The sequence below is a fragment of the Mchenga conophoros genome, linkage group LG18 (genome assembly GCF_057382185.1).
Source record: "Mchenga conophoros isolate Kocher_MC1m ecotype Shallow Benthic linkage group LG18, M_conophoros_male_GT1.1, whole genome shotgun sequence".
Taxonomy (NCBI): domain Eukaryota; kingdom Metazoa; phylum Chordata; class Actinopteri; order Cichliformes; family Cichlidae; genus Mchenga; species Mchenga conophoros.
Genome location: NC_140543.1, coordinates 6,888,615 through 6,901,836, shown reverse-complemented (window position 1 = coordinate 6,901,836; position 13,222 = coordinate 6,888,615). Strand labels below are relative to the sequence as shown.

The 13,222-nt window shown below is 39.0% G+C and overlaps 1 protein-coding gene across 5 annotated transcripts in view; it reads right to left on the bottom strand.

Annotated features, from left to right (window-relative positions):
• Nucleotides 1–13,222, bottom strand: part of esyt2a (extended synaptotagmin-like protein 2a) — a 52,845-nt gene that overhangs the window by 12,842 nt on the left and 26,781 nt on the right. For all 5 annotated transcript variants that reach the window (XM_085254013.1, XM_085254015.1, XM_085254016.1 and 2 more), the window contains exons 8-13: nt 6,973–7,028; nt 2,655–2,775; nt 2,338–2,514; nt 1,519–1,601; nt 628–676; nt 74–163 (exon numbers count right to left, since the gene is read on the bottom strand). In XM_085254013.1, the coding sequence (XP_085110139.1) occupies nt 74–163; nt 628–676; nt 1,519–1,601; nt 2,338–2,514; nt 2,655–2,775; nt 6,973–7,028 (576 nt within the window). The remainder of the gene's footprint in view (nt 1–73; nt 164–627; nt 677–1,518; nt 1,602–2,337; nt 2,515–2,654; nt 2,776–6,972; nt 7,029–13,222) is intronic.

Genomic DNA, 13,222 nt, shown 5'->3' with positions numbered 1-13,222 from the left:
AGACAACATCTCACATAGCGAGTTTAAAAATGTAAATGGAGTGCTGGATTTAAGCTCCCTCTGGCGACTGTACCTGGTCCAGCCTTTCAGGGGTGGACAACAGAGACAGCCACTCCAGTTTGAGGTGTAACTTCCCTGTAGCCACATCTTCCAATGGAAACCACTGAAGTGAAGAAAAGTTGTTGTTATATTTCAGGAAGAGCAAAATTGTAATTACAGCAAATATCATCACTCATTTACTTTTTATTGAATTACTTAAAATGATGCAAGTTATAAAAATAATTCTTAATTAAAAAAATGCAACTTAAATTCACTAGTTCAATCTATTTGTTTGACATCATTAAGTTTGATTGGCTATTGTGATGTCAGATAATGCAAAGCAAACAAAAACACAACAAATGACATCATATGCCTGTGCATCAGGGTCCTACTGAAACTTACAAAAACATAACATTATTACAAAGTGCAAAAGAAAAACCCAAGAGTTTCCACTTGCATGTGCAGAAACAAGAAAACAGCATTAAAGTCTAATGTGATAAGTGAATAAAATTGCTAACTGGATAATTAAACGACTGAAATGTTACTTTAAACCAGCAGCGTGCCAAAAGCATTGAATGCAGCACACACCTCATCGACCTTCTGTTCCTTCTGGAGCTCGGCCATGTTGATTGCAAGACTGGAAAAACAAGTTATGAAGAATTTAAATACAAATAAAATTTAAAATCGCAGTGTAATATCCTCAAATGTCTCATTTTGCCAAACGCCCAGTCCTAAATAATATCAGCAATTCACATTTATCAAAGACTGTCTGGGTGTTTGCATTTTTTACAGGGAAAAAAATGAATTAGTTATAAATATAAGCTGCTGATGGAATTTCCTTATTTTTGCCTTCTGTTGATTAAATTTTCACAGAGGGTTTCAGAATGAAGCTGACTCATCACAGCACACGACACACTGTGTCGTGACGCTGCGCAATAATGAAGTCTGGTGGGAAATGAAATTCAGACACGCAGCGCTGCTTTCATTAAACGCCACCAAGGATTCGGTTTGAAAGCTGCGATTGCTTTCAGAGGCCTCGTCCTTTGATGAAAACCTGTTACGAATCACATCAAACAGCAAACAGTAAAAGTTAGTGAGAAAAACACTGATAAGATTTTTTAAAGAAGTTTTCTTTAAATATGAATTGCGTGTTTCAATTTAGAACGCCAGTCATCAACTTAATACTACAGTAAATAAAGCTGAAAATATCTAAACATTATGCTTTCTCCAAGCCAAGGTGGCATCCTCAAAAATAACAAATATACTTAAAAAAAGAAGTTAGAAAAACAGAAAAAGCACCACACTTTTATTTATTTATTTTTAGCCACTAAAGAAGAATTTGTTTTTGCATTTGACTTGATAGATGAATAATTATTTAACCATCACATAATTAGAAAAGTAAAACGCTAAATTGACAGCTGTCGTTTTAAAACAGTCTTCTGTGACTCAGCTAAAATCCAGCCTAAGAAGCAGCGTTACCTTCCCAGAAAGTCGTCCTGATCAGGGTCTTCATCGAACAGTTCAATCTCCATACTGCTCCCCGAGTGATCATACACCAAGGCCTGAAAATAAACTGCATTACTACATACTGCACACACAGTACACACACAAACAAACGAGAAGGCGCGGCTGCAGACTGCATGGAAACACATTGACTTTGTACTGAGCAGGTCCACTGCTGGTGCCAGATCAAAACAAGACAACAGATTACATCCAATTAGATGAAGTTACTAATTTCTTACTGTCAGGAGAAACATTTATTCATCATTATTGCTCATTCACCTCTTCCACAAAGACAAAGGGAAGGGAACAGATAAATAAAATATGTTTCGGTGGCTCACAAATCAAACCAGATGAACATGATAAATATTTAAATCACATCCTAAAAAACCAAACTCATGGACAGATTTATCTTTGGTCTCTTTTTTGATCAAAATATTAAAGCGCAGAACAAAAAAAACCCAACCCATCATTTAGTCTTGATTTTTAGTTTCTTTAAAATCTAAAAATTAAATATTAAATCTTGTCACTACATGTTATGTGTTTATGTATTTTAATGGTGCAGTTGGGGCAGCATAACATGTAAAATCCAGCGGAAACAGCTTTCTTAGCCGAAAATGTGCACCCATTATATTACCTTTATTAATTAAAAACTCAACGGAATCAGGAGATTGAAAAAACCTCCATATTAAATACTGTTATATGTTACAACAACCCTACAAAACAAAAAAGATATCGGACAATATTACACTCTAATCTTGTCACCAGTGACTCCGTGCAGCGTCTTCTGAAGCTTACCTCATAAACTTCGTTCCACTTTGGGTTTACGGTGTCGCGGATGACTTTGCTCTGATAGAGATCCGTCCCAATCTTGATGACTCCGTACGGATCCGACTTCCCTTTGACCAGCCCTCCCAGGAACTTGTCCTTACGCAGCAGTTCCTGAGCCTCGATGAAGTGGATTCTCAGGATGCACTGAGGACACAGAAAGATTATTATCAGAGCTTCTGAGGGCATTGAGGAAATCATCTAAATTACAGATTTATTCACCCGTTTAATTTATTTATTTATATATTTTTTTAGCAGCTATAATTTACTTGGCTGCATTGTGTTACCTTGGGAATGGGAAAGCGCAGTCTAGCCATCTGGGCCTCTGACACTAGCGGGATGTTGATGCGGTTTGGCAGCACCAGGTAGCTGTAGATGATGTCCTGCAGTAGATTGTCACATAACCCACTGACAGAGTGATGGACGGGGAGAGAAGGAGAGAGGGAAGATGACGAACAAATGTAAGAAATCATTAAAACTGATGTTATATTGTGTTAAAATATCCAGCTGTGCAAAGCGAGGCCCTGGGCTCAGGCATGCTTCCCTCTGGTTCCAGAAATGCATTTAGTGGCTGAAAAACAGATCTTTACCCATCCAGAATGGAAACAGCCAACAAGTATACTGAGACAGCAGTAAATGCCAGCTGTTGTTTGTGTACAGATTCAGTACTGTGGTATGTCTAAGTATATGTGACAGAGTCAGGTGACCATACAGTTTGTCACATATCTGAGCCACACCCATAAGAAGCACACGGCACACTGATTATGAAGAACATAAATTCTGAAGTAATCCTCAGATGCAAAGATGACAAAAAAGCTAACAAATAAATAGAAGACAAACAACCATCTTTCCTGTGCAGAAGCAAGCAGACAGAAAGGCTCTGCCTTCTGAATGAGCTGCAACTGCTTGGCAGGAATTATTTGTTTGGTGGCAACTACCTCCAGGTAAAACTGTTCTAAGATAGGAGTAATCAAGACACCGTTTCTGGAGGAATCATGTTCTTATTGAATTTCTGAATAGTAAAAGTTCAATCACCTCCTCTGTATTAAGCCAAAATGATCTCTATTTGACAGCAAACTAAATACTGTGTATGGATCATCCTTTGATATTTGACCTCTTTCCTCTAGGTGGCAGCAGCATCCTGTGTAAGGAACAGCATCGGCTGCTTTCAGAAGGGATGACTTAATCCTCTGGAGCAGCTGATTCTGGGTCAGCTTTACTCTGGGATTTCACATCAGCGCAAACTTGATTTTAGTGTCGACGCGCTGATTCCTGAGCTGCTTGCTTAACTACATAACTGTCTCCAGATGAGATTAAGTGGTGCAATTCTGCTGCCAGGCCCATGCTTAAAGACTCAATGAAGTTTCAACACATCCCATCAACCCTATAAAAGGAGCTCGGTTTGGTAATAGACTGAACGTTGTGTGTGTTTGTGTGTGTGTGTGTGTGTGTATGTGTGGCATTAATGCTGCTATTCAAAAAGGAAGGAGCTAGGGGTGACCTCAGGTTTTCCTACTGTTTCGGGGCTAAATGCAAATACTCAGTGAGGAAATATGAGCGCCCTCACGCACAGGAAGAGGTGGGTGGGGCTATCGCAGGTCTGTAGCTCAATCACCACACACACACACACGTGCACACACAAAAGTGCACAAACACACACACACTTTCTTTGAACTTGCTGAACAAGGATAGTTACATTTCACAGGGTGGAGTTATTTGGAAACCACAGTGTTTCTCTGCTGACAACAAATAGTAAACCACCAGCCAGCAGCAACATGCCAATGAAGGCGTAACAACACAGCTAGCAGTGTGCTAACAGCAGGCAGGGCAGGGAGCTGTGGCTCTAAAAAGGGTTTTAAATGAAGCGAACTTCAAGAACTTAAAAGTCAGTGGGGAAAAAAAAAACCCACACTGGTGCAGACTGACATCCCAACAACAACTGGATGGACTTTTATAAAGACTGGGCTCTCTGAAGCACACTTTGATGCACTCTCACACTGTGTGACAAAAAAATTGCTGCACCACTATCAAATCATCAAGAGCATAAAGGCTCCTAACAGCCCTTTATATACACTTTACTGTACACTTACGTTTAATAGCACAGTGATGTTAAAAGGCAACACCATCGGACAAGAGCAAGAACCTGGAAGCCGAACTAAACAGAAGATGCTTTAAACGCCATCTAGCAAACACACCACAATGTTAGCGCGAGACAATTAGAGCTCGGGTCTTAGGATCTGGGCTGGACTCTGCTGTCTGTTTCTCTGCCAACACGACGTGGTTTTATATTTGTTGCCTTCACAAGTCAAAAAAGTCAAAATAACTCTTCATGCCGTTTTCGTAAAAGTGGTGTAAGCGCCACGAGAGCCTCGTGTAAGCCTGGTTAAATACTAACCTGAAGTGGTTAATAACCTGCATCACTGATCACTGTTATTAGTGTTAGACTGAGGTTAATGTAATAAGCTGTCAGCTCACATTTGTACAAACATGAAGCATGTTCATGTGCCTTTGCTTTCAGCTGAGCTCTCTCCACTGCTGCAAAAGGTAAAAGCACAAACCGCAGGAAGCTCACAGGCTGTAAAATTCATTAACATAAACCTTGTTAACATTTAGGACGATTATTCTCTTGTAAAAAATACAAATTGGTAGTTAAAATAAGAAGAAGTTTTGACAATTACTTTCATCTAAGGTTAAACACGTCTGTGAATTCAATTTCAGCTAAAGGCAAAACAAACCAGAAAAAGTCAATAATGACAAAGTTTGTTGTTACATTTTGACTTTAAGGGGGAAATAAAATAAAAATCCTCTAATGCATCAGAGACACTTTTCACATAAAGTTTCATCACGTATCATCGACTTTGGCAGACGAGTTAAAGCAACAACTTGAAGGTCTTCTCTGAAGTTAAGTTATTGTAGGCATAAAAGACAAGCATAAAATGAAGCACATGTAGTGATAAAGATTTCAGTGTCTTTTTCTGCTGAACATCTATTTCACTCAACTAAGGGAACAAATGACCACACAGCTGGATCTGGCAAACACATTTGCTCCCTTTAAAATGGAATAAAAGACCTAAAGCTTAGAAACCAAAGACTTCTCTGTGTCCCTAAAGATGCAAAAAAGAATTCCTGTCTGGAAAATCTTCCCACAAATCCAACCAACATCCCATCTCTGTCTGTGGCAGGTCTCCTTTCATAATAACACAGCTAAAAATATCAACACTTAGAGGAAAATGAATGGTTATAATCCATTCTGCGATCCTGCTTTTAACGTAATAGTTTGAGCATCAGAGCCCGAGAGCCTGCTCGGGCTGCGTGTCTCTTTAACGTGATTCCGAGTGATCAGCATGTTTGAGCTTCCAAAACTGTAACGTGGTGAAACTCATCGAAAGTGAGATATTTTCTGATTTAAAATTAAGTGATCCTAGTTCAGCCAGACTTTGATGTTGTGTCTGTTTTCAGCTCATACTTCCAGGCAGCTGGGAAAAGAGAAATCATGAATCTTGAATGAATACTAAATAAAAGATTATGTGTTACAAGACTTTTCATTTCCCATAAAAAAGCAGTTTGCTTTGAATTGCCCAAATTACACTTCTAATTTGTGCCTTTTCCCCCCACAGTTTTGCAAAATAAGAGTTTTCACAGCTATTTTAATAAACAATCCAACTCTAAAGGAACTAATAGCTGATTCAGGGTCTGATTTCTCCTGTTTTTGTGTTAAACACTAATATTTTGCAGTTGCTGCAGCTGGAAGCAAGCTGAAATCTTTGCGTCATGTCCAGGTCAATTAATATTTCCATGAGCTCAGCAGAATAAGGAAAATATTCTTGAACGGAAACCAAAAAGGAAAACAAGTCTTCTCACAAAACACAGCAGTGAAAAGCAACTGGGTTTTATTAAAGGTGGGTAAGCCATCTCTCTGCCTCTCACTACAGATTAGACGCTCTCTGCTCCCACAGCATCCAACTTTAACTCACAGACTCTTAAATCATCTCAAATAACGTGCCCAGCAATTCTCACAATATGTCATAATAATGCACATCTGGTTTTTATGTTAGACGAGGAATTAAAGTTTACACGGCATTAAAACAGGAATGAAACATTTATCATGCTCAACAACTTCCGCGGCAGCATGTGAGCTACACAAAACACTCTGGAATCATGGTGGGTGACAACGCCCCCACCAGGAAGAGAACGGTAGGTGCGTGTTTGCGTGCTTGTGCATGAGAGACAGAATAGTTCCAGTATAACACAGTTTAGGTGAAACAAATAGCCTCAAACATCCAGTGACACTATTACGATGCCTCAGTGGGACAGCAGTCATTGCTCTGTGATTCATCGCTGCATGTGACAGTCATTGCTTTTGAAAAAATTCAATCAGAAGACCGAACTTCTCTATTTGACTTTAGCCATCTTGCTCTCCCATAACAAACCCTTCCCTGCAGTGTGGGGATGCCAGTCTCTCCAGTTTATTGGAACTGAACTGAACTTATAGAATGTCTCCTGCTTTCGTAATGCAAATAACTGTCAATCCAGCCTGTAACACTGCATGACACCCTCAAAAATCACACCGATTTTATTTATAAATAATTATCCGCAGGTACTTACTTGACACCAGGAATGTCCAACATATTTGTGAGCCCAGTCCAATTGATGTCCAGCAACTGAAAAACAGACAAATACTACAATTTAGACTTAGATTTATTAACAAGAAAATTAGAAGATGAGAAAACAAAGCAAAAGGCCATTTGGTGTTTTCAAAACCTCAATGCTTCCTGATGAAAATGTGACGACACAGAAAGATAGAACATGTTTAGACTGGGTTTTTGAAGGTTTCAGAGTTCGGCAAGTCTAAGAATTTTCAGGAAATATGATTAAAAATTCCCTCTGCACTCACGCTTTATAGTGCTTAAAAAAGCTTTTTGTGCCATACTAAATGTGAACATTTTAATAAAAATTAAAAAATGTGAATGAGTCAATACCCAAATATAATCTCAGCAAAACCACAGATTTATTCTTTTTTCTCCAAATAATAAACCAGACAATTTTCAACTATATGACAGTTCTTAACGGTATACTTTTGTTTTTCATTTCATACAGATGTTGAAGCCAGATGTTGAAATCATGTGCTTCCACAGTGCAGTAGATAACTCTTGATAGGTTGCTAGTTTGACTGCAGCTGGAGAAACATATCCCCCTTAGGGGGGTCAGATCAGGACGGGCATCTGGTGTAAAACTGCCAAATCAAATGTGTGACAAGGGAGCAGCCCAAAGCAGCTCGATGTAGATGCTGAAACAATAAAGAGTCTCTCTGAGATCTTCTCCTCAAAGACGGGAACGACCAAGGAGCCGAGCTCTAAATTCAGTCGATATAATCGATACGGATGCTTCCCGTGTGAACGCACACAGCACTGACTGCAGGCATTACTTTATGCTAACAAATAATTAGCTGCAAGACATTAAGTCTACATTATAAGAGCTAATAAAAGAGATCAATGTCATCATAACATTTGACAAACTCCTGACAAACAGCGAACTTCCTCTTACTCATTACCACAAAACAAACAGTCAAGCCGTTTTAATTCCCTGTGTTTCTGCTTTTTAGTTTTTCCAACAGTCAGGAAAGAACAATAAATAAATTGTGTAGTAAAATGTCACTTGCTGTAAATGTCCTTGGAACATGTTGCACTTTTTGAATGTGTATTACTGCTAATGTCACAGTTACCAGTCATTTCTATCTAGAAAATGATACGAACACAGGTAGCATCTGGACAACAGGAAGTTCAAGCAGTGTGTTTAAATTTAGACAAGATCATATATGTCAGCTGTTAGCCTAACATGGTGTTTGTATACTAGCGTGTGTATGCTAGCATGTGTGTGTGTTTTTCTATGATGGGGGATAAAAATGTATGAAAGCTTCAGATGAATCAGACTAACTGTACAGAACAGTAATCACATTATTTACACTATGAAACTTTCTTATCTTACTCAAGATAATCTGGTAAGTATGAGCCGGTCAGCTGCACAGAAACAACAGAGCCAATAATGCAAACAGAAACTTTATTGAAGGCACTGCTATTTAATGTGTTTTTATGACACAGCAGGTTGCCAGCATGCTCCCTTGATGCAAGTGGCAACATGTTCCCGTCGTACAGCAACTGATTCCACAAAAGAGTCGCAAAGGGCGTTAGCCAGGACTCTCATATTCAGAAAGAGAGCTCAACCTGGATTTCTAACCCAGTTATGAGGCTTTTGTACTGGAACTTTAATTGGGTTTCTTGAATAACCAGATAACAAGGAGAAGTAATTAACCACTTTGATTCTAACCCCACATTCCTGACACGCCCAAGTAAAGTAGTATGAAGCCAGTGTGTGTGTGTGCACTCACTCGCCTGCTTATTCATGTAATGATCTAATCCTCAAATCATGCAGCAGGTCATACAAGTCAGCGTTAGTCAGAAAGATTGAAATAAATCTGTTGCTATGCTATGATGGTTGGTTTGAGTTGAGGGTGTCAAGATATAATTACTAATGAAAACCTCGATAAAAAGGAAAAGGTCCTCTCACTGCAACATCAGACGTCAAGATGGATGGAATAAAAGAGCAGAAGATACGTTAGAGTTTAACCCGTCATCCAAGAAAATCCATCTAAGGCTACAGCGAGCGCAGGCTTACCACAACTGGACAGCCCAAGACTCGACAGGTAGAGGTGGAGCAGCTGTGATGGAAATACTTGATGACACACTTTGGTCTCTTTAATACCAGATAATGATTTGGATGCGATACCCTACAAAAAAATTTATGCCAACACTTTGAATCATTAAGGCCAAAATTGTTTGCCGTCTACCACCAGGAGGACTCTGATCCAACCATCATGAAAAAAAATACAAACAGTAAATGAATCCATGAATTTACAACTGCTGTGCTTTAAAATGTATCTGTGTAACGCTTTCAATTAAAATGGAATAAACAGATAAAATGACATAAAGGAGACCTGAACAGGTGGATCATGAGTTTCTTCTTAAAGGTATCAACAGTGTCTGAACAAGTCCGACAGATGCAAGTTCAACAACTCGGACCCACAACCTCCAAAGCAAGCCTCTTTTAGTTCTTAGTCTGGACCTGGGTACCACAAACAAACATTGATCAGCTGACCTCAGAGACCTAGCAGTTACAAAATCCCATCGCACACGTGGAACTGAATCCAGGCACATCATTTGGAAACCACTGATCTAGAAACCTGATTTTTCAGAGAGTAACAAGGACCAGTCTCTGTCCTCAGTTTTTCGGGACGACAATCAGCTCACTGATAGTTAGTGTTCACTATCACACGACTGCACTGCATTGCACAGACTCTTATTAGGAAATCATTACATGCTACTTTTAACAAAAGCAATAATATTTTAGTGTCAGGGGAGAAGAGTGCGTCTGCAGGAGTGGGTCAGTATCTGTGAGATAAGGAAACTGTGAAGACGATTATAAAAGAGGATTCAAATGTGAAATGTTGGCTAACATCATTACATCAGAAGCAGACTGAGTAGCAATGAGGGAAAACTGACGTGAGAAACTGGCAAAGTTCTAGCACAGAGTAAGATATATGTACACATAACAGGAAATGAGTCATAATAAAAGCAACAAAACTACGCTTTACAAACGTAAAACTGATTTAAACAATAAATGGATAAAAATCAAATTATACACCTAATAAGACTTCAAAGGTGTGCGTCTTTTCAGAGTCATTACCATAAGAGACAAATGATTAACAGCAACGCATGTCTTTCTGTGGCCTAGTTAGCTCTATGTAGAACATGGTGGACCACAACAATGCTCTGCCAGGCTGGCACAGGAAGAGCATCGAAGCAGCTGGGGGATTTCAAAGAACACATTAGAAATGAATGAAATCACAAAAAAAGAGCAAAAGATTCAGAAGTGTTTTTTTATTTTATTTTGAAAAGCAAAGTATAAACACAGTCTGCAAACATGCAAAACTGCTCTCTGCACTGGCTGAGGAGGTTATTTCATTAGAATTCATTTTCACACCACAACTGATTTGAGTGTCATCCAACTGCTATTTGTGGGTTTCTATGCAGGCATCAGGCTGTAGGTTTCACTCTGAGTGAAACCTACAGCGTAGTGTAGGTGTAAGGTTACTCGTTTATCGTTTTTTATGAATGCACAAAATCTGGACTGAATACTGAAATGCTTTCATTTGTTTCTGTGCATCTGCAGTTTAAAGGTGTTTCATGCTTGATGTGCTATCCATGTGTTTAGCGTGTTTGCAGAAATTTATGTTGACTACAGTCGATTCCCATTGGCTTCTCCCTTCATCTCTCTCTCTCTCTTTTCTTTGCTATTTTGGCCTCGACACCCATCGAACAGGTTGTTTTGCATTAATATCATCAGTTGCCATAGACTCAATAAAAAGTATCTTCATTACATCGGCCTCCTTTCTGCTCCACTCCACATGAACAGTGGAAGTATTTTCAGTTTCTCTGAGTGAAACTGAAAATAGAGAAAAAGAAACTTGTGCTACCATAAATGTCAGCAATGCAGAGACTCACACCAACATAAAATAAATTTGAAAAAATTGTTTTTATTTATATAGCACCTTTCTAGACAGAGTCACAAAGTGATGAACATAAGATAAAAAAATAATAAAAGGTAAAACAGACAATACAAAACAGGCACAAATTTTATGAAAAACAGTTTTAAAAAGGTGAGTTTTGAGTTGTTTTTTTAAAACAACTACTGAGTCCACAGTTCTTACGGTTCCACAGTCTCGGGGCCACAGTGGCAAAAGCTCTGTCACCCTTAGTTCTCATCTTAGTCTGTTTTATAGCAAGTAAGCCCTGATCAGATGACCTCAGGGACCTGCTGGGGACATCGGGCTGTATCAGATCAGAGATGTAGGCTGGTGCCAGTCCGTGCACAGCTCTGTAAGTCAAGACCAGGAACTTCAAATGGACTCCAAATTCAACAGGAAGCCAGTGTAGCTGAGATAGCAATGGTGTCACATGTGAACACTTAGAGGATTTTGTCAAAAGCCTAGCTGCAGCGTTTTGCACAACCCGCAGACGATCCAGAGAACCTTTGCTTAGACGCATAAACAAAGAGTTACAATAGTCCAAGCGTGAGGAAATAAATGCATGTACAGCAATCTCCAGTTCAGAGATAAAACAGGGCTTAGCTTAGCCACATTCCTTAAATGATAAAAACAGGACCGAACCAGAGAATTCACGTGCCCGTCCAATGTAAGAGTCGAGTCAAAAGTGACACCTAAATCCCTGATAGAGGATTTAACGGTGATGTAGATATGAGGAGAACCACTCTAAGGCAGTTCCAGATACACCAACCCAATGTTTAAGACTTTCAAGGAGGATGTGGTGGAAACAGTGTCAAAAGCCAATGTGAGGTCCACAGACAGAGAAAAAAAATTAGCACAAATAATTCAAGTGAATTCAAATTATATGTTTTCTTTATTGCATTTATCATGTTCCAATTGTTTTTTGTTCACTGCTATTCAGTAAATATAGTTGTTGAAAGCATTTCTGTGTTTACTTTTCATTTTAAACAAGTTAAATCTGATTACAGATGACCTAATCTCCACTCTGGGTACACCCTGCACAGGTCAGATTGGGCAGGTGGAACGAATTTATAGATGGATGATTACAGACAGACACAGCATTACAGAGACAGGAAATATTCCCCTCCTCTTCTTTAAAATGAGAGATACAGCTTATTGTTCTCACACTGGTTTCGGATCAGATACTTTATGTTGACAAACACCCAAAACCACGGTATCAGCTTCGGACTGAAAAAGTAAACGTTTCTTCAGGTTTCTTCAGTGAGGTGTTTGTGTGAAGTGTGAGAAAGAGCTGCCCTTACTTTCATCTGATCGTAAGATGGTGTCTTACTAACCACAACTTACTGTGTGGACACTGCTAAGCTGTTATTTCGGGTATAGAAAAAAAGAAGATGAAGAATACAGCGTCACTCAGTTTCAGGCGGCATCACTCACTACTAAGGTTGGGCGATTGGACGAATATATCCACTATTGATGACAGGCTGAGCCTTTCGACGATTGTTTTAAAGGGTGATTTATTTATTTATTTGCCAATGAGTAAGTTTGCTAATAATGCTGGTTGAAGCTAAGAGAGGGAATCAATGGAAAAAATTAATAGTGCTGTTTTAATGGCACCCACTTCCAGCTGCGAACCAATGCACCCTCCTCAGACTGCACCCAAATGCAGCAGCAATACATGCACTCAAACTCATAACAGAAAGAAAGAAAGGCAGTTCAGAAAAAAACAAAAAGATTTTATTTAAATACAAAAACCACAATGGTGGGGAGGGAAACAAAGAGAAACTGGTTTCCTTTTTCCACTACAACCGTGTTTACAGCCTGTTCCAGTGTTTCTGTGTCTTACACACTCGACCAAACAACAAATACAAAATTAAACAAAAAGTAAGTTAAAAATCAAAATGTCTCTTCCAGTGAACATAAAAGATAAATCTCTGAGGTAATGCTGAGTCTTTTTTGCAATTTGGCGCATGTCAATTAGATAAATAAAGAATCCAAAAGTAGCTATTTTAATACTGAAACAAACAAAAAAGAAGGTAAAATATTCCCTTCAAACAAAACGTTTAAATTCTAAACATGCAAGTCCGTCCGTGCATGATTGCATTGCTCCGCCCATCAAAAAGTCTGTGCCTGCGCTAAAATACCGCCCATCCTCGGTTATTGGACCATTTTTGAATTATTAAACGTCGCCCACTACCCACACTTTATAGCACATTTACATTCTCTTAGCAGAGAAACACATCAGCGATTTATCCTTGTGCTCAACAGAGCCCAGTA